Consider the following 22,185-nt stretch of genomic DNA (forward strand, 5'->3'; position numbering starts at 1 on the left):
TGTCATCTCTTAGATGCAGGTCACTTGGAGGTTCCTTGGAGGTTCCTGGGTGGTCTGCCTTCTTCTCTCTACCTGAGTCTCCTTTATGTATAATGCATGAGTTTTTTGTTTTTTTGCTGTGCTTGGTAGGAGGAATAGAACTACATCTAATCCATTTTGTCCTGAAGTGAAAGTCTCCAATTTTTAATGTTAATTATCTGCCAAGGGCTTCCCAGGTGGAGCTAGTGGTAAAGAACCTGCCTGCCAATGCAGGAGATGTAAGAGATGTGGGTTCAGTGCCTGGGTCAGGAAGATCCCCTGGAGGAGGGCATGGCAACCCACTCCAGTATTCTTGCCTGGAGAATCCCACGAACAGAGGAGCCTGGTGGGCTACAGTCCATAGGGTTGCAAAGAGTTGGACACGACTGAGCGACTTAGCACAATTATCTGCTAAAATTCTTCCATCTTGTTTTACTTTTCTGAATGTATTCCTTGCCATTATTTTAAAGTCTGATTGGTAACTGAAAAATCTGTGACTTCTGTGGCAGTGTTTCTATTTTTTCCTTGATCTTTCATCATTTGAGATGGGATAATAAAGGGAACTTTTAAATGGATGTTATACATTGATTAAAATTTGTAGTAATCGTAGGAGACTCTAGGGGTTATCTTCCTCCACACAATTTTCTGCTTCTTGTAGGCACTTCCTGTAGGTGCAGATCAGTTTACTCCAGTGTGGGGTGGGACTAATACCAAGTGGGATTCTATGTAAAATTTGGCCTGTTTTCGGTTACTTGTAATTACTGCTACTCATAATGTGTAGTCATGCAAGTGTCCTAATTGAAAGTCTGATGACCAGTAGTGCCCCCTTCCTTGACAGGTGCTGAACTCACATTACCTGCCTAAAGCTTCTGTGTGGGTTCTCTGCTGCTGTGTCTCTCTTACGACTTGCTGCTGCTGCTACTGCTGCTAAGTCACTAAGTCGTGTCCGACTCTGTGTGACCCCATAGACGTCAGCTCACCAGGCTCTCCTGCCCCTGGGATTCTCCAGGCAAGAACACTGGAGTGGGTTGCCATTTCCTTCTCCAATGCATGAAAGTGAAAAGTGAAAGTGAAGTTGCTCAGTCGTGTCCGACTCTTAGTGACCCCATGGACTGCAGCCCACTAGGCTCCTCCATCCACGGGATTTTCCAGGCAAGAGTACTGGAGTGGGGTGCCATCACCTTCTCCACTCTTACGACTTACGAGTCAACAAATGCCTTAAGGTGAAAACTTCATCACGTTAACCTCTGAGCTCCCTCTGCTAGGGTCTTGACCCTTAACTCCTTGTTACTTTAGTAACTTTCCAATCCTTTGACAGGTTTTATCTTTTTTAAAAAAATTTCTGTCTGCGCTGAGTCTTCCTCTAGTTGCGGTGAGCAGGGGCTCCTCTCGAGTTGGGGTGTGTGGGCTTCTCATTGCAGAGGCTTCTCTTGTTGAGGCGCACAGGCTCTAGGTACTCAGGCTTCAGGAGTTGCAGCACGTGGATTCAGTCATCGTGGCTCACAGGCTTAGTTGCCCTGTGGCTTGTGGAATCTTTCCAGCCCAGGGATTGAACCCGTGTCCCCTGCATTGGCAGGCAGATTCCCCACCACTGAGCCGCCGGGGAAGCCCAGTTTTCATTTATCTTGCAGGACTCTAAATTGTCCTCTCTTTTTGTTCTCATCACCCAATTGTCAAAGGGTGATTCTTCTTTTGTCTTTTTTCCTGTGCGTCCAAGATTGACTCGTTATTGTTGTTTGTTGTTATTGTTCAGTCACTTAAGCTGTGTTTGACTCTTTTTGACCCCTTTAAGTTATACTCACTCCAAAGCCTATTCTATATGGTTTGTGCTCTGATCTGATCTGCTTGGACATGTTTGTTTTCTTTTTTAGGCCATTCAGACTTAAGATGTACTTCCAGAAAGACTTTTCTGGAAGTAGTTTTGCACTCACTTTAGGCCTAGTGCTGAAATTCCTCTTCTGCCTTTCTCCACAAAGCCTGGTACTGGGCTAGGGCTGGGGCAGGGCAGGTGAGAGTGCATGCTGAGATGTGGTTATTTTTCTCATCTTATTGTTAGTTTGGAGTTTTGAAATTCTCTGGCTTCAACTTACACTGAGGTTTCTGTATATTTACTTTTTCCTTCTTGTTTTTTGCATTATTTTCCAGTGAAATAATGGGAGACAGGTAGCTTAGGCTGCCACCGATGTTTTCAGTGATCTGGATGTTCACCTCAATGTTTATGACATAAACCAAAAGGTTCTTGTTCTTTCTGAGAAAACTCCAAAAATCCAGGAAAATACTTCAAATATTGGGGGACAGAGAACCACCATTACTGTTCATTTCTCGCAGCAGTTAAGTAAGGCTATTTTCAATGAGTAAGCATAAATATAATCTAATTTTACTTAAAACCAAATGTGAAGCATTGGGCATAATTTAAAAATTTACTGCCATTCCCAGGTGGCGCTAGTGGTAAAGTCTGCCTGCCAATGCAGGAGACTTTAGAGATGCAGGTTCAGTCCCTGAGTCAAGAAAATCCCCTGGAGAAGGGCACGGCAACCCACTCCAGTATTCTTGCCAGAAGAATCCCATGGACAGAAGAGCCTGGTGGGCTACCCAGTCCACAGAGTTGCAGCGAGTCAGACACGACTGAAGCGACTTAGCACAGCACAAGCCGTGCTATATACAACTTATGGAACCACATAATGGAAGTTTTTATTTTTAGTATTCATGTCTAGGGATTTCTTCTAAATTAAAAAGGCCACCTGTAAACCCATCTTTTGTTCATATATGTGATTAAAATAACTTTCTTTCAAAGTGATCAGAAAACAGCAAAGGATACTGGTTACCAAGGTCATTCAATTTCTGAGTCACATACAATGTTGGGCCCTTTGCTAATATCATTTTGCTTCATTCCCACTATAGTTCTATTGGGTATTATTCCTTAACCAGTAGAGAAACTGAGAGAATGTTAAGCTTGTGCAAAACAAAGTCACAGAGGAAGCAAGTGGCAGACCCAAGAGTCAATGGGAGACTGATTCAGCTCTGAAGTCCATGCTCAACTCTGTGTTGTACTGCTTCCATAGCAGACTTTTTTTTTAGAGGAACCAGTCACAACAGAAGTACAGCTTATTTCCATTTCTATTCTCTGGCCTGGAGTATGAATTCCTGCAGAGCTCTTTTTTTTTTTTTAATATAACTTTGTTTTCTCAATTCCTGTTAGAGCAACAGTATCAACAAATCATTGCTAAGTGAAAAGGGGCTTTTAAGTTCATTACACTGTGTCTAAAAGTGCCAGAACATATTACTCTAACTCTGCTTATCTATGAAAAGAACCAAATTTAGAACAAGCAAGCTTGAGATGGATACATAAACCTTTCCATGGCCAGTTTTATTATGTTCCTTGTGGAATGACTAGACTCACACATCAATCTAGCTGACCTGTGGCTATTATGTAATTATTCCAGAAACATAGTTTTATGTTAAGCCAATTCGTGAAGACAGAAACACTCTGCAGCTAACAACCTGTATTCTTTGGTACTATTTTTCCCCTGGAATAGGTAGAAACACTAAATCCATAACTTTTGAATTGAGACAATAACCTTTTCTGGTCTACTGCTTTTGAAAAAAGATTATGAGACAAAACACAAAGAAAGACAGACATCATAAAATAACCTTTATACAGGATTAGTAGATCTGTTTACATATAAAAAACAGGAAGGACCTCATTACAGTTAGATTTCACATAAATTACACAGATTGACTTTTTTTTAACTACTATTCAGCTTCAAAGTCCCTTTTAAAAATTTCGTTTTGAAGGCACAGTGCATGATAATAAACCAAAGACTGAAGCACTTGAGATGAAGGAGTCCTGGGCACCTCATGTATATAGCTATAGATTGTTCTGGAGCTGGGGAATGTCACTCTGAAAAAGTGGAGATGTGAAAAGTTGATTTTTAATCTGAGAGTAGAAAAATACCACTATGTCATACCTCCAGAAAATCTGCAGCATGGCCAGCACAGAATGTAGCTTGTACACTCGTGGTATGCCATTCATAAAAGCCAGAGTAATACACATTTATAGAATTTATATCCAACTGCCTCAAAATGGTAGCCTGTTTTCAAATTTCACAATAGATTCTGCCAAATCAAAATCAACTAGGATAATATCCTGAAAGTCAAGTGAAATATTCATGAATTATTGCTAAAAACAGGATTATTGGGTATTGGGAAATATTTCTTACTGAACTGGAAATCCAAGTTTAGCTGACATTTATCAAGGGCTCTAATCACACCCCCCAAAATCTGCTTTAATTACAGCAAATCAGAAATCCAAATACTTATCAAAAATTTGCTAGCTAGAAAATCACTGAACGTTGACCGTAGTGGAATTTTGGTAGTAACATTAAAGTTGCTACTGTTAAAAATGATTCTGCTGGAGAACCATAACTTAGGGCACTATGATGGCATTTGCAGCCAAAAACTTTTAATACAGCAAGGACAAAACCTGGCACAAGTGCATTTCTGGCCACAGGAAAATAAAATGATTTACTGTTGAGAATAAATGGAAATAGAAGAACAGGTCATGGTTATACTGAGTAACCTGGTGTTAACTCAGAAACACAATAAGCTCAGTCATCAGCACTACCTTTTATTTATTTGCCAACTCATAGTTAGTTTTACGTTCAATACTCATTAATTCAGCAAATCTCATTCAGGTGAAAGTTACCAAAGGTTAACCAGTCAATCACACTGGGCCAAATATACATTCTGTTTCCTTTCTGGAGGATGACAAAGTCCCAAAGCACATTCCCTCAAAGAGAACTGTAAGCATTCCTCAACTGGATGGGGTCCCAACCACTACTCAAATGTTCAGCAAAATACATCAAAACCAAAGGGCCTTTCCTTCTGAAATCAACTTGAGTTCTTCTTATTGAACTGTATAATCAGTACAAGTGCATTTACACAGGCAGACACTTTGAACATGACCTACTCAATCACTTTGCTTTTATTAAGGAGTTTCGAGGGAAGAAGGCTTACACACTGATCACCAGGACAAAAAATAAAAAACCGCCTTGTGAGTAAAAAAAGGCACAACTCAGGTTTTGGGCAAATTTCTTAATACTGTGATACTTACTTGCCTCCATGACTCCAGGGAAATGGAAAGTCTCTAGGAGAAATACTGAAGAAATGCATTCCCCATGCCGTATGGCTTCAATGCCTTAAGCAGTTAATGTGGTCTAATATTAATTACATTAGATCCACAAATAAAAGACCAAGCAGGGCAGAGAACACAGTCTTAGTAGTCATGATCCTGTACATTCATGTTAACAGGTAACACAGGCTGAGACGGCCTTGTTTTCCAGAGCAATGCATCATTTAGAAATTCATTAGAAGTTCAAGATTAATAGCAGAATTTGGCTTTCCTTTCAGGAAACATTATTAAAAGAACTATTTGTATGTTCATCTCTAAAAATATTTCACACATGCTGAAAAGGCATGGACTCCAGTCACTGTGGTGTACAGTGAAAGATCTGTTTCATTCAAGAGAGAAATGAATTTAAAAGGCATCCTCTAGTGAAGACCAATGTTAATAAAGTTGAAGGTTGTCTCGTCAACTTTGTTTCCCTTCTACCTGCAGTTGTCCCAAGTGGAGCCAGCCACTCGCAGGCCCTTTGTGGGTTTTCTGACTTTGCACTCTTAAAAATAAAGCTGAAAAGAGCAATGCCACCACATCATCCCCTTAAGGAAAATGTAAAGTATTATCAGAAGAAACTAAATCATGTATATTTCATTAAGTTCCAGAACCTCGTGACCTCTGTTCTGTGCATGTGGTGAATGAACTGAGAGTAGGGTGGCAAGGGCTCAAAACTGAGAGTTGTGTTGATAACAGAGTTAATACTGGAAGGGCTTAACCCTGACCCACCCAAATTAGACTACAGATACTCAGCAATAAATGTCATGACCATTATTCCTGCTAAACCAGATCTCTTTGCGTAAAGCTATACTTTAGGTACATTTCTCAGGAAACTGGGTTGAATGACCTAGGTGGGTGGTCAACCACTCCATATGAAAGATTTGGGATGACTGATACATGAATGATATAGAATTCAACTTGAAAAGATGAGAGCAAGTTTTTTGATCCCCTGATTTAGTACAAGTTCAGCAGCAACTTGGCCGTTAAAACATTCCAACATATTAAACTGTTAGATCATTGGTAAGACTCATACTCACAAAAAAGCATCATTTCCATTGAATAGCATAATATCACAGACACAGTAAAATGCAAATCTTTTAGGCGTTTGCAATAACTTCAGTGGCACTGAAGATGATACTTTCTCACTATGGTGTTAATGTTTGTTTGTTTTTTAATAGAGGGAGCCATATTTAAGTGCTTTCAACTGAACTTTCAACAAAATTGGTTGATCAGGAAGAGACTGCCAAATGAAACATTAGGACAAAGAACCCAATCACTTGCAGAGGCCTTTATGAATAAGGCTGGCCAAGCTATTTCAGTAACAGGATGCTATGAGAGGGTGCCGGCCTGGGCTGCACATGAAGTGTAGATATTTTGTGTTCAAATGTAGGTTAAGAATGTGCAAGGAGGTTTCTTCCATACTTCCGGGTATTTTCAGTAGAAGTCAGATCTTGTCGATTGCCAGGTCATCTGAAAACCCTAAGTGTACAACATAGAAAAAAGGTTCGAATTTAGGAAGTATTAGAGAATTAGGCATTCCTAGAATAAACTAGTGCTTCACAGATAAAAGCAACAGCACCTGTGGGTTTTTACCGCGTTAAAAGATAGGCAACATGAGTTTTAGCTTTTGCTAGATCTCCTTCTTGGCTCTACTCAAGTGGACACTGAGATCTTTTTACAACAGAGTCAATGAGTTATCCCTTAAAATGGGGATGTTTAGAACTTTGCTAAACCTTAAAGAGAGGTAGAGAAATCCTCTGTGCTTAGAGCACAGCCCACCAGTTCTGATCTAGCCTTGGAACAGGTAGAAAGCCCAATACAGAAGCCCATTTATTCATTTCCTAATGCTCTATATAAGTTTCAAAATCAATTCAGCCTCCATTAAACCTGAATAATAAGAGAAACTCCAGCTATTCAATAACTAGAGAGAAGTACTTCTCAATAGGTTAAAAAAAAAAAAAAAGTGAGTTTTTAAAGCTTTATGTCAGATTCTGACTGCTGTCCCTGCCTTAATGTTTCTGGATTCTTTTGGCCATTTAAAATAAAGAGAAAAAGCTAAAGCCACTAGTAAACCACCTGATGTGCAAAAGACAACATCCACTAGTTGGCTTTGTGCAGTTGCAACATAAGCTCCAAACAGCTCATCTTAAATTATAAAAGAAAAACCAAGTGGCTGTCCCATCTCTGCTGCATAAATAGAAAGCAGGTTTTTTTTTTTAAAGGTAAGAGTACTTTAAGGAGGGGAAGTTCAAAACCGCAGCCAAATTCACAGAAAATACAAATTTAGCAAGTTAACTTCCCCAAGCTCTTTGAAGAAACAAGACAGTCTCTCTCCTTGATGCAGTGTCTCCCAAAAAGAACTGTAACTTTGCTTGGTACTTATGCTGGGAGAGATGCAAGGCGTGTGTTTCAATGTTTGCTGGAATATAATGTTTCCTCCTCAGTGTCTGTTTCGTCCTGGAACTCATGGCTTAAGAGAGACTTCTTGGAGCCAGTTGACATCATGCGAATTTCATCTTCATACTCATCGTGATGCTGCCTGAGCCGATGAAAGCCATCCTTGTGTCTGTTAGACTTGATTGAGCAGATGCACCAGATAATGCAAGCTGTGAGGATCAATGCTGACATGGTGGCACCTGTCAAACAGAACCATCACGTGACTGGAGCGACAGCTGAAGGATGCAAATAAGCAGCTGCTTACAATGGCACTGTTTAGCATATTCCCTTCATTTATTTATTTCATGCACTTAAAAACAACCTTTTATTATTATAGAAGTAGTAACATGTATTATGCACAAAATTAGAAAACTATAGATAAGCCAAATACTAAAAACCCAAACCCCAAACTCTACTTCCTCACATTTCCATTATCCTGATAACAATCCTAGTGCATATTTTTTCTGGATTTTCCTTCATGCATGTGTATATGTATACAAATATATTTTTTTCTTTTACCACAATGCAGAACTATGGCTAATGCTGTGCAACCTGCTTTTTTAAATCAATCAATGACTTCTACTTTTCCTTTCCGGTAAATTTTCATCTCATTCCAAATCCCTCATTTATGTAAAATATTTTTACATAAGACTCTGATGCTGGGAGGGATTGGGGGCAGGAGGAGAAGGGGACGACAGAGAATGAGATGGCTGGATGGCATCGCTGACTCGATGGACGTGAGTCTCAGTGAACTCCGGGAGTTGGTGATGGACAGGGAGGCCTGGCGTGCTGCGATTCATGGGGTCGCAAAGAGTTGGACACGACTGAGCGACTGATCTGATCTGATCTGATCAGAATAAGAGTCTAAGGACCATAAAATACAACTAATAAAATCATAATAAAAATTAAGGGCACAATAGCAAATAGGTGGCAGAGTCAGATTTAAACTGGATCCCAGCTTCTGTCTTTCTAAGCACTTTGTGATTCATGCTTTATCTGGTTCATGTTTCCAAAATATCACTCTCTCTCAACCAAGGATCTCTCCCCAACACACCCTGTAATAAAACTTGGTCATTTTCTAACAGGTTCAAGCTCTCCTTAGAAATAAACCAAGGTTCTTTGTGCCCAAAGATACAATACAGCAGAGTATTTGTTTTACCACATTTTTTCCTTCTTAAACTTTCAGTAATTCAAGCAATGGCACATTAATCCTGGAGGAAACAAATATTCCCTCCTTCCAGGATCATGGAAAAACAGAACTAATATAAGTCAAAGTCCAAAGGACTTCTTTGCAAGTCATTCATTCAACCAACAGTGAAGTGGCTCTTCCTTAAGACCCACTACATGCCACCCATGGTTCTAGGCACTGGGGAGGCAGAGAAAAGCCCTTTCCTGTCAAAGCTCATGTTTTAGTGGGGGAGATCAAATACAGACAAATAAATGACTAAACATATAATGTAATGGCAGCTAGTGAGAAGTATTTTAACCCAAACATGTGAGGCAGAGACAGGGCATTATTTTAGCTAGGGTAATCAGGGAGGAAGACCTCTCTGTGGAGATGACATTTGAATATAGACCAGAAAATGGGGAAGGGGCAAGCTGTGAGAACATATGGGAAAATATTCCAGGAAAGTATTCTAGGAAAATCATGTTTAAGTAGGAGACAGTAGAGAAGGTTCAAATGATTATGGAGTTGATCCACTCTCAACCTGAAATGTCAGGATGAGTTTTTAAGTTCAACTACCGAAAATTTACCTGATACAGTTACCACAAGCTCCCTTGGCAAACCAAAGATCCGGTTATCTGTGTCAAAGACTATTACCACAGAACTTGCAGCATCATGACGCACAAAGACCTAGGAAGATAAAGTGCAAGAATGAGGAAAAAGTTTACTTAAGGTATATTATATCCACTCTATGTTCCTAGGGCCTTTACAGCAAACCAAGGAGATGGTTGGTTGTCATCTAAAGAATACAAAATGCTACAAAAATTTCCTTTTGTTGCTAAAGGATAGAAAGATAACTATCATAATCAGGAGATGGTCCACAAGCTTCCTAACAAGAGTTTAATGTTAAACAGAAGTTTAATCCCTGGTAGCTAGCTGGTAAAGAATCTGCCTGCAATGCAGAAGACCCCGGTTCAACTTCTGGGTCAGAATGATCCCCTGGAGAAGGGATAGGCTTCCCATTCCAGTATTCTTAGGCTTCCCTGGTGGCTCAGCTAGTAAACAATCTTCCTGCAATGTGGGAGACCTGGGTTTGATCCCTGGGTTGGGAGGATCCCCTGGAGAAGGAAATGGCAACTCACTTCAGTATTTTTGCCTGGAGAATTCCATGGACAGAGGAGCATGGTGGGCTATAGTCCACAGGGTTGCAAAGAGTTGGACACGACTAGGCAACTAACATATGTATCTAACATATATATATTCCTGTTTCTAGAAGTATTATGAATAACAAGAATTTACGTTATACCACTCAAGTTGAGTTTCTTACCTGTGAATGTTGTTGCTGATACCCGTCAGCGATGGCGTTGATGTTATGGACACCTGGGGCTAACAGTACATGGAAATAACCTCCGTCTTTTGTGTGTACCTTTATTCCTTCATTGAGCACAATGACTGCTTTAGAGATTGGTTTTCCAGTCTTATCTTTAACAAATCCATGAACTCCCTTATGAACCTGAAAAAAAATGTTTAAAATATAAATTTGTGTTTTTGATAAATGGAAATATTGCCTGCATATCAGCAAACAAAGAATGTCACAGTCAGCAGCGATTGTAGCCACAGCAGATGGGGAGCTCGTAAGCCCTGAGGGAACTTAGGAAGCAGAAGACTACTTGCCTTCTAGCAGCCAACAGACTGCAGCCCCTCCCCATGGTGAGCCCTGAGAAAACTCAGAATGTGAAAACTCAGTATACTGGCCCCAGACAGCTGAGGTGCATATCAAAGGAATGATCTCAAGGGGGCTCACACTCTTGCATCTTCCCATGTATAGAAAATGGCTAACTTCCTTAACTTGAGATATCTGGTTTTCTTTAATTAACAACAATCTTTTGATGTTAAGACTACCTGCCCTTTGTTGCAAAACTCCTATATATCCTGGCTGCTCCCCAACTTCCTTGGAGCAGTTCTTTCAGGGTTACTGGAGATGCTGCCTCCTGGGCTTTAAGTCCTAAAAGCTCTCACCAAATAAAACATAACTTGCAACGTTTAGGCTGTGAATAATTTTTTAGTCAACATTTTCATGATGCCAGATATCCGAGGGGCAATAGCTTGAGACATGACATAAACCCAAAAAAAAAAACCCCTCCAGAAGGCTGGCTTATTCCTCCCTCCCCACCAACTCTGACCTTGTTTGCTACTCTTTCACTGCTGCAGAGGCACAGCGATGGAAATAAGTGAAAAGAGGACTCTGATATAGTCAAGCCTAAAATGTTAGAACCCAAATCTCCTATGCCTTGAATGCTTTACTTCCCACCTCAGGAGTAACACTGTGTGATATTCCAATGGAAGAACCTGCGACATCTCACAGGGTTAAATTACCTCATCATACAGCAGATATGTGAACTCATGGCACCTATTTAGACAATAGAAAAGGAATAAAACTCTCCTTTCTACATCATTTAAAATAAATAATATTGAGGCTTCCCTGGTGGCTCAGTGGTAAAGAATCCACCTGTCAATGTCAGAGACATGGGTTTGATCCCTGCTCTGGGAAGATCCCACATGCTGCAGAGCAACTATGCCCCCATGCCACAACTACTGAGAGCCTGTGCTCTAGAGCCTGGGAGCTGCAACCACTGAGCCCACATGCCCTAGAGCCCTGCTCCGCAACAAGAGAAGCCCCCGCAGAGAGAAGCCCGAACACTGCAATGAAAACGAGCCTCTGTTTGCCCCAACTAGAGAAAAGCCTGCACATCAATGAAGACTCAGCACAGCCAGAAATAGATAAATAAAAATAAATAAAATTATTAAAAAATAAAATCAATAACACAAAAATTTTGGTAAGAGATGAAGAAAATGTTTTGATAAAAGTTTCCATTGAACATACTCCTGGCAGTTTGCTTCTAAAAGAGGATTACTCACCTCCACCAACATGCTGAGAAGAGATTTCTTATTTTCTGCCCACAACGAAGGGAGTTGTGCTGCACTAGGAAAGTAGCAGCAACTTGTATACACTGTGATCTCCGGACAGTGGCCATAGGTGACACTATAATCCTGGAATATAAAATTCACAAACAAATGTAGGAAGATGAGTAAGCACAAGTAAGAATGGGGCTTTGTAATGCTCAAATGCAATGAAAGGAATAAAAAGACAACTTGGCTGATGTAAACAAAGAATTTGTAAAGCATTTCACAGCAAATATAAATAAACCCCTTGGTATTATAATCAGTCACAAACACGTCTACTCCTAAGAGAATTCTTAAGACCAGGGGTTATGTCTAATTCATTTTTACATCTCCAGTGCTTCCTACAGTGCCTGGTTGGTAGAGGGGTTGTTGTTATGGTTTGTTGAATAAATGAAAAGTACATGCAGAGTGTCAGCTTCCCTTTAAATCCTAGAACTTCATTGCTGTTACTGCTGTTTTCAAAGTTCTTAGAGGCAGAATCACAAGTACTTGCTCTCTGATACCCGCAAACTGGAGGCTCAAGCCTACCATACAGCAATATAGCAAATATTTAGGTAGGAACTACTTGTGTGGACAAGTTCCAAAACCTAACTTTCCACCTTCACCCAACTACCAAAATTCTTCTTCCTAATTCAATTCAGTTAATGACAATAACTCATTTTATCACACGGATATGAAATCTTTTGTCTTTCATTTCTTGCTATCACCTAGAATTTGCCAACTCTGGTGAATTCCACCTCTACAGTATCTCTGAAACTTCATCCCTTGATTCCACTCCCATTGCCACTTTTCTAATCTCAGCCTTCAGTTGTTCTTGTCTAGGCTATTCTAAACCAGTCTCCCTGCACCACAGTCTCTCTTTACTCCAAACCATCTTAACCCACTGTTAAGAGATTGATTTTTCCATAGCACAGCTCAGATCATGTCACCATATCCCTGTTTAAAAGCTCAATGGCTTCCCATTGCTTACTAAAACAAAGTATTCAAAGCCTCAAACTCTGTTTCCATTCTTATCCTCTGTTGCTCTCCATTACACCTCATATTCTAACTAACTTAGGCTGCTTCTCTTTTAAAAAAATCTTTATTTTATATTGGAGTAGAGCTGATTAACAATGCTGTGTTAGTTCATGTATACAGCAGAGTGGTTCAGTTCTACATATACATGTATCTTTTCTTTGACAAATTCTTTTCCCATTTAGGTTATTAGACAGTACTGAGCAGAGTTCATTCACTTCACTGTATCAGAAAAGCCACCTATTCTTTCACTCCATGTCCAGTACATATTTACAATCCCATTCTCACTGTATTCTATAAAACATACCTTCATGCTGCCCAGGTGACTGTGCCATTCTGCTCCACGCATTACTCCTCCTGGAATATTCTCATCTATAAAAGCATTGAGAATTGTAGGGTCAATAAGATCATATAAGGCAAGTCCTCCTCCTCTCTCCAAACAGCAACAACAGTAACAAAGCGTAGGGAAAGTACCTACCTGATTTATTGGGACAACTGGGCTGACCCATATGCATCGATGGATGGTTATTTGCATAAAGAGATGCCAGATGCTTTAGAGTCTCTTTGTTTTCCACTACAAAAAGAAAAATTCAGAAGTTAGCAGAGAAATCGAAAGAATTTTTCTCCAAGTTCAACTTCATGGACACAGAAATCACATTCCTTTCCTTCGAGTAAATCTTGTGCCTCGAGGAAGTTGATTAAGGAGTTATTATAATTAAGTACATGGTTCTGTTCACCCCAAATAGGGAAAGGAGTACATCAAGTCTATATATTGTCTTATTTAACTTATATGCAGAGTACATCATGAGACATGCTGGGCTGGATGAAGCACAAGCTGGAATCAAGATTGCCGGGAGAAATATCAATAACCTCAGATACGCAAATGACACCACCCTTATGGCAGAAAGTGAAGAGGAACTGAAGAGCCTCTTGATGAAAGTAAAAGAGGAGAGTGAAAAAGCTGGCCTAAAACTCAACATTCAAAAAACTAAGATCATGTCATCTGGTCCCATCAGTTCTTGGCAAATAGGTAGGGAAACAATGGAAACAGTGACAGACTTTATTTTCTTGGGCTCCAAAATCACTGCAGATGGTTACTGCAGCCATGAAATTAAAAGGTGCTTGCTCCTTGGAAGAAAAGTTACGGACAATCTAGATAGCATATGAAAAAGCAGAGATATTACTTTGCCAACAAAGGTACATCTAGTTAAAGATATGATTTTTCCAGTAGTCATGTACAGATGTGAGAGTTGGACTATAAAGAAAACTAAGTGCTGAAGAATTGATGCTTTTGAACTGTGGTGTTGAAGAAGACTCTTGGGAGTCCCTTGGACTGCAAGGAGATCAAACCAGTCAATCCTAAAGGAAATCAGTCCTGAATATTCATTGGAAGGACTGATGTTGAAGATGAAACTCCAATTCTTTGGCCACATGATGTGAAGAACTGACTCATTGGAAAAGACCCTGATGCTGGGAAAGACTGAAGGTGGGAGGAGAAGGGGATGACAGAGGATGAGATGGTTGGATGGCATCACCGACTCAATGGTCATGAGTTTGAGCAAAATCTGGGAGTTGGTGACAGACAGGGAAGCCTGGTGTGCTGCAGTCCATGGGGTTGCAAAAAGTTGGACACAACTGAGCGACTGAACTACTCTAGTCTGTTCACCCCAGAATAATCTGACCAAGGAGAGAAGCAACTTTCTTATATTAAAAGGCACTGTGAATTTAACAAGTCACTGCATAAAAACACAAACCTATTTTGGTATGTTTTACTACATTTGGAGGCAACTGTGGCCTAATTACAACATTCCTTGTAAGCCTGAAAATGTATTGAAAACGACACAAATTATCTCTACATACAATGGCCTCAGGCAGATTCAACAGGCAACTGTTTAACTCCCCACAAGGTGCAATCAGTCAGGCACAGTTTAAAGCAGGAGAGGGGAATTCAGTACCATTGCTTCCCTGGTAGCTCAGTTAGTAAAGAATCCGCTTGCAATGCAGGAGGACCCTGGTTCGATTACTGGGTCAGGAAGATCCACTGGATAAGGGAAAGACTACCCACTCCAGTATTCATGTGGTGGGAATACTTATATTAAATAAGTATTTAATACTTATTTTAAAGTATTAACACTTATATTAAATAAGTATTTAAATACTTTCCTAGTGCAGCACAACTCCCTTGTGGCTCTGCTGGTAAAGAATCTGTCTGTGTTGCGGGACAACCGCTCCAGTATTCTTGCCTGGAGAATTCCATGGACTATATATAGTCCATGGGGTTGCAAAGAGTTGGACACAACTGAGCAACTTTCACTTTCACTTTCAATGTTTGGTTCAGTTCAGTTCAGTTCAGTCACTCAGTCGTGTCCAACTCTTTGCAACCCAATGAGTTGCAGCACCAACTCCCGGAGTTCACCCAAACTCATGTCCATCGAGTCGGTGATGGCATCCAACCATCTCATCCTCTGTCGTCCCCTTCTCCTCCTGCCCCCAATCCCTCCCAGCATCAGAGTCTTTTCCAATGAGTCAACTCTTCGCATGATGTGGCCAAAGTACTGGAGTTTCAGCTTTAGCATCAGTCCTTCCAAAAAACACCCAGGACTGATCTCCCTTAGAATAGACTGGTTGGCTCTCCTTGCAGTCCAAGGGACTCTCAAGAGTCTTCTCCAACACCACAGTTCAAAAGCATCAATTCTTCAGTGCTCAGCTTTCTTCACAGTCCAACTCTCACATCCATACATGACCACTAGAAAAACCATAGCCTTGACTAGATGGACCTTTGTTAACAAAGTAATGTCTCTGCTTTTGAATATGCTATCTAGGTTGGTCATAACTTTCCTTCCAAGGAGTAAGCATCTTTTAATTTTATGGCTGCAATCACCATCTTCAGTGATTTTGGAGCCCCCAAAAATAAAGTCTGACACTGTTTCCACTGTCTCCCCATCTATTTCCCATGAAGTGATGGGACCAGATGCCATGATCTTCGTTTTCTGAATGTTGAGCTTTAAGCCAACTTTTTCACTCTCCACTTTGACTTTCATCAAGAGGCTTTTGAGTTCCTCTTCACTTTCTGCCATAAGGGTGGTGTCATCTGCATATCTGAGGTTATTGATATTTCTCCCGGCAATCTTGATTCCAGCTTGTGCTTCTTCCAACTCAGCGTTTCTCATGATGTACTCTGCATATAAGTTAAATAAGCAGGGTGACAATATACAGCCTTGACGTACTCCTTTTCCTATTTGGAACCAGTCAGATGATATGAATTTCTTGGGGCGAGCACTGTGTCTTATTCACTTTTGTATTTCCAGTATCTACAGATATAATAACTGTTCCATAAATGCTTATGGAGTGAACTGAACAGGTGTGACAAGATGGCTACACTAACTGAAGCTAGGCTCCCTCCCACAAGGAACTGTTTGAACTGTTGACAGGTGTACAGTCTTCTTAGGCTGGTTATTCATGCAGTGTGCTCAAAGGCTCACCATTTTAAAAAGTTTCAGAAGGGACATTACCTAATTGAAATTTGAAATTTCCTATCTAAGCTTAAATGCTATATATGTAAAGTAAAATTCTACATACCTGTTTGCACTGGCTTGTCATACGGGTATGTGACCAGCACCGAACCACCATCTAGAGCAACAGAAAGACTGAAGTCCTGTTTCTGAATCAGGTTTTCAATGATGGCTTTAGTCTCAGGTTGGGAGGCATTACCTAAAAAATAGAAAAGTCAAACATAAAATACGGAGTTTTAAAACTTTTAGTATGAGCAGCTAAGAAAATATTCCCTACTTGAACATAGTCAAAAGGTTAACTTACAAAATCTGTAAATACTTTATTACACCATAAGCCACTATCTCAAGAAAGAAAGATATATCTTAGGAGGCAGGTTATTTTGAGTTTTACATATTTTAGATAATGTTGAAAGGTCAATGACTCTTAGCAAGTTTAAGAAAATTCTTACTGGAAACAAAAAGAGATAGATATATCCTCTCTTAGAAAATGATAAACTGTTTTTGAAAGAAAATAAGATTTTTCAGAAATTTTCTGCAGTATTGTTTGCAAGAACAAAAAATTGGAACAAAATTAAATGTCCATCAGCAGGGAAACTGTTGAATAAATTAGAGTACTACCATACATTAATAGCATACTAAAATGCCATTAATAAGAATGTTAGAGATTTGTAAGTATTAAAATAGACAGATATCAGTGATGTATCCAGTAGAAAAAGTTGCAGAATATCTATAGCTGATGATCCTTATATTTAAGTAAATAAGAAACAGGCCCCTTCAAATCAACATACACATACATCGTGTGTGTGTGTGTGTGTGTGTGTGTGTGTGTACACACATATATAAGAGAATAGAGAGAGAGACTATCCATCTCTGTATGACTAGTGATGGAAACTTCTCCCCAATATTGCATTTCGAAGAAAAAACTTGAATTACCTTTGCAAATGAAAAACAAGGAAAACCTGCAAAGTTTTCAAGATGTCTCTATTCATTTATACTGTACATCCTAGACAAGAAAGCACCCCTTACTCATTTAAATAACAGGATCAACCAATCTCCTAGCAAAGAGAAATAAAATTATCTGCAAAGTACTTTAATGGCATAAAAATAAGTCTTACTTGTGAAGTCTGTATCCAGGTCTTTGCCACGAGCATTTGTCTGTCCTGTCTTGGAAGTGCAGTCTTTCTCTTGTGCTTTCTCTCGCCCATCTGGATTTAGAGAAGGGACAATCACAATTCTAGTCCTGTCAACCAACTAAAACAGAAACAGAAATAAATGGGTTTATTAGCTCCACGTGAAATCAAAAGATAACCTTGCCATGCCTCAAACAGAAAGTCTTCATTATTTGTTTTAAACACAGATTTAAAAGGCAGAATTGAAAAATAAATAAAATTCTTTCTTGCTCCAAGTAAATTTTAAAAATAATAAAAAACTATATAACTAATGTTCCTAGAGACCTCCCAATAACTTACATCAAGGTTTAAAAACCACTGCCTATAGACTAAAATCCCCTGGAGGAGGAAACGGCAACCCACTCCAGTATTCTTGCCTGGAAAATCCCATGGATAGAGAGGCCTGGCAGTCTACAGTCCATAAGGCTGCAAAAGAGTCAGACATGACTGCACCCACACACATAGGCTAAACCCAGCCTGATGCTTGTTATTGTAAATAAAGTTTTACTGGCACACAGTCTTGCCCATTCATGTGACTGTTTTTGTTCTGCAATGGCAGAGTTGAGTAGCTGAAACACAGAACATCTGACCCACAGAGCCCCAAATGTATATTATATGACCCTTTATAGAAAAGGTTTGCTGACCACTTGCTGGCTTAGGTCAATAATAATGGTAATATGGTATTTCCAGATTAAAAACTAGAACATATAATTTTCTAGTTGACAAATATCAATGTATATCTGGAAACAATGAGACAGAAGAGTTGAAATCAGCATATCAAAAAATATGGGGTAGGATATTTGTCTAATCCAAATAATTTCTCCTTCAGATGATCCATATCCATAGGTGTTAATACCTATATTTATGGCATGAACTTCTCATTTAATTTATCCTAAATATTTCTAATAGTGAATCAGAATAAGTGATCCCTGGTTTATTTGTACTGGTAAAACAGTCAATAGCTTGAAATATATTTGCAATCCTTTAATTAATTTATTCTAGAATCTTTCCCCTGAGAGAGATTTTCTTCCTAAAGTATATATGTTTGGGGTTAACCACAGGTCTCTGGTTACATATTTGTTTCTTTGAAGTCTCCAGACAATTCTGACACTTAGCTCAAAACAAATGGCAATCTAAAGCGTTGTTGTTGTTTAGTTGCTTAGTTGTGTCCGACTCTTTCGCGACCCCATGGACTGTAGCCCATGAGTCTCCTGTCTGTGGGATTCTCCAGGCAACCCACTGGAGTGGGTTGCCATTTCCTTCTCCAGGGGATCTCCCCACCCAGAGATCAAACCTGTTTCTTGCACTGCAGGTGGATTATTTACCAGTTAGCTACCTGGGAAACGCAATCTAAAGCCTAATTAGACCAGTGAGGCAAAATCTTATAAACTAGGAGTTTTGAAATTCATGGTAGATGTTGTACCTTTCATAACCATAAGATCAGTAGGTAGCAATTGTGGCCAAATAATAGAATAATCTGAGGAGCTTTTAAAGGAATATTGATGCTTCTGGGAATGGAGCCCAGCCACTGAGATTTTTAGAAACTTCCCAGATTTTTCAATGTGTAGCCAGGGTTGAGAACCACTCTCCTAGGTAATCTCCTATTTTGAAACAACAACATCAACAAAATCTCTGAAAACAGGAAGAAGTCAATGGGATCTCTTTTTTTGAAAGTTTTTTGATCAAGTCTGATTTACGTTCACTTCACCTAATCCCACATCATGGGATCCTAATCATGACATCAATTCTTTCCAAATTTCTCTCAGTGGAGACAGTAGAGTAAAACAGAATAGCATAGGCTTTCCAGTGACACACACCTGGGCTTAAATCCCAGTTTTACCACTTAGCAGCTGTGTGACCTCCTATAAGTTATCTAATATCTCTGCCTCGGTTTTCACGTCTATTAAATGGAGGTAATATAATTGCAGGGTTGAGGATTAAATTATGATATATGTAAAGTACCTACAACATAGTAGGTATCAAACAAATACTACTTGCTTTTCCCTTTCCTAAGTTCTATATAGACAGTGCCAATTAGTGAGTGTTCTAAACAGAGGCGCACTCTTTCCTTCCTTTCTCTAACACAACATAGAAACTAGGCTGTTTAATCACATATAAGCAGCTTCTGGACCAGCAGTATAGTCTCTAGTCATGGATGGCTGAAGTTGGCACTGCTGTATCACTTCTTCTAAAATCCCTGAGCATCCAATACTTTCATCTTTATTACATGAAAAGAAAAACGATTTCTCTTCCACCTCATTTTTCAATATAGTACCCTAACTGTAAATAACTGGCAATGGAAGTCCCTCCAATTAGAGTGTATATCACTGTGAGTAAAGAATGGAAGGGTAACACAAAGGAATAGAGGACTGAATGCAAATCTTTATTCTTTCTTTTCCTCTATGGCTCTTAATATATACAAAGAAATATAATAGACACAATTAACAACTATATACCAAGGTCAATTTTTAAAGAGTAAAGTTTATAATGATATTAAAAGTACCACTGTATAAAAATCTAACAGGAAATTAAAATTTTTAAAAAATGATGCCTTGATATCAGTATACAATCAGTAAGTCACTGAGCTTTATCCTTTTAAAGCATGTCAAAACAGGTTATTCTCTTACTTGTGTAACAGCTGGGTTCTTTTTGTAGTTCAGACAGAGAAATTCTGCCAGAGCCAAAAGAAGTTCAGTTCCAACTGGAGCATTGCCATGGATACCAGCAACAAAACGAATCTTTGGTTCTTCAGGCTCAGATACATTGGGCTTATTGGAGATTTCAAGGGACCAAATGTGACGATATTCAGCACTCTGTCCCAAACTGTCGAAAACCAGAATCAAAAAGTCAGTAAGTAATCAAGTTACTTACTTGATTGCTACCTTACTTGATTACTGTTAATGCTGCCTTACAGATTTTAAAAACAGAAAAGAGAACAAAATTCGAAAAGTCTTAAAAAATCTTTAAAGAATAAATCTCTGTGTCAGAATACTTTAAGAAAATTAGGTTCCCTTGATCAAAGACAAACAGATGTGAGATACTATCAGATTTAGGAATGACTATGATTGAGAACTGCATTCCTTCAAGTCCAGTCATTCCTCGATCATCTTCGTGATGTTTACCCAATCTTCTATAATCTATATTATTTCTTTAGTTAGCATATGTCTCTTAAGTTAACTCACTTAAATATTTATTACTGAAATCTCTAAATATACACAAATGCATAAAATCTTACGTTTAAGATCTAAATGAATTTATGTGAATAAGACATTTTATATTTTAAATGCAGTACCAGAATCACAGCAAAACTAATTTTAAAGGCCTGCTTTCTCTAATATAAAGAAAGACTTATTAAGAGTTAGATAGAAAAAAAAATTGGCACTAAACTGAGGATTAATAGAATAGACAAAGCACTGCTTTTGCACGAAGGTATTTAATGATACTTAGTAACCGTTGGAGGGCCACCTAAAACTGTCTTGCATCCCACCATGGGCAGATGTTGTACATTAGGGGGGGGACTATTTAACAAAAAATGCATGCTCAATTGCATTTAAAGGTTAAAAAACTTCACTAAGTAAACGGAAAGCAAAACAATGTCCAATTTTATTTTAAAATAAGAAAGTTTTTAACCTCTATATGGCACTAAGATGGACCATATTAAAACATGACCTGGGCAGAAAAGTTCAACATCAGTTGTGGGAGAGAGGTAATTGGTATGTTCCAATGGAAGAGAGGTAATTTCAGTTCAGTTCAGTTCAGTCGCTCAGTCGTGTCCGACTCTTTGTGACCCCATGAACTGCAGCATGCCAGGCCTCCCTGTCCATCACCAACTATGGGAATCCACCCAAACCCATGTCCATTGTGTCGGTGATGCCATCCAACCATCTCATCCTCCGTGGTCCCCTTCTCCTCCTGCCCTCAATCTTTGCCAGCATCAGGGTCTTTTCACATGAGTCAGCTCTTTGCATCAGGTGGCCAAAGTATTGGAGTTTCAGCTTCAACATCAGTCCTTCCAATGAACACCCAGGACTGATCTCCTTTAGGATGGACCGGTTGGATCTCCTTGCAGTCCAAGGGGCTCTCAAGAGTCTTCTCCAACACCACAGGTAATTGGTAATTGCCAAAGTAAATATGTGCAATTTATGTGCAAAAGTAAAATCCTTTGTAATCACAAACATTATAAACCAGAATTTGAGAAACTAAATTTACTGGTAAAATTAAAAGAAACAGTGAAGGAAAAAAAGTGAAAAGTAAAAGGCTAGATAATGTTCATTTGGTTTGGAGTAGAGACTTGTTAAGCTCAGGGCAAAATGGAAAGACCCTACAATAGGCAAATAGGAATCAACAGGTCAAGAAAATAATTGTGAAACAGTGAAAGTGAAGCAGAGAAGCACAGTGAAATGAAGGTAAAAGTTATCTTAGTCATCAGTTTCACATAAGCCAGTACTGCATGTTTTCTCAAAACCCGTAATCACATGAGCCCCTAAGGCTTCAGGGAACAGTAATTGTGAGTAGAGACTAAAGTACAGAAAATGACAGCCAACCAAACTTCATTTTCTAATTTGAAGAAAAGGTTAAACATTATTCCTGACAAGTGAGCTCATAGTTCTAAACCTATCCCTTGCCCCTAGCAAAATAAAACTAAATAATATTTACTCAGAACATAAAATCTGCAGCTGAGAAGTGGAAAGCGTTTTGAAATCAAAGTAATTACTAGAAAGAGTGGCTTTACGT

At 39.2% G+C, this 22,185-nt stretch overlaps 1 protein-coding gene across 1 annotated transcript in view; it reads right to left on the reverse strand.

The window, feature by feature from the left end:
- Window positions 1-3,657: 3,657 nt before the first annotated feature.
- CPD (carboxypeptidase D) overlaps window positions 3,658-22,185 on the reverse strand; it is a 71,351-nt gene continuing 52,823 nt past the window's right edge. Inside the window, exons 13-21 of the mRNA XM_045164948.1 lie at window positions 20,079-20,274; window positions 17,398-17,533; window positions 16,350-16,481; window positions 13,249-13,344; window positions 13,078-13,142; window positions 11,712-11,843; window positions 10,120-10,305; window positions 9,383-9,482; window positions 3,658-7,827 (exon numbers count right to left, since the gene is read on the reverse strand). Coding sequence (XP_045020883.1) covers window positions 7,601-7,827; window positions 9,383-9,482; window positions 10,120-10,305; window positions 11,712-11,843; window positions 13,078-13,142; window positions 13,249-13,344; window positions 16,350-16,481; window positions 17,398-17,533; window positions 20,079-20,274 — 1,270 coding nt within the window. The 3' untranslated portion in view covers window positions 3,658-7,600. The remainder of the gene's footprint in view (window positions 7,828-9,382; window positions 9,483-10,119; window positions 10,306-11,711; window positions 11,844-13,077; window positions 13,143-13,248; window positions 13,345-16,349; window positions 16,482-17,397; window positions 17,534-20,078; window positions 20,275-22,185) is intronic.

Source organism: Bubalus bubalis, chromosome 3, assembly GCF_019923935.1.
Source record: "Bubalus bubalis isolate 160015118507 breed Murrah chromosome 3, NDDB_SH_1, whole genome shotgun sequence".
Taxonomy (NCBI): domain Eukaryota; kingdom Metazoa; phylum Chordata; class Mammalia; order Artiodactyla; family Bovidae; genus Bubalus; species Bubalus bubalis.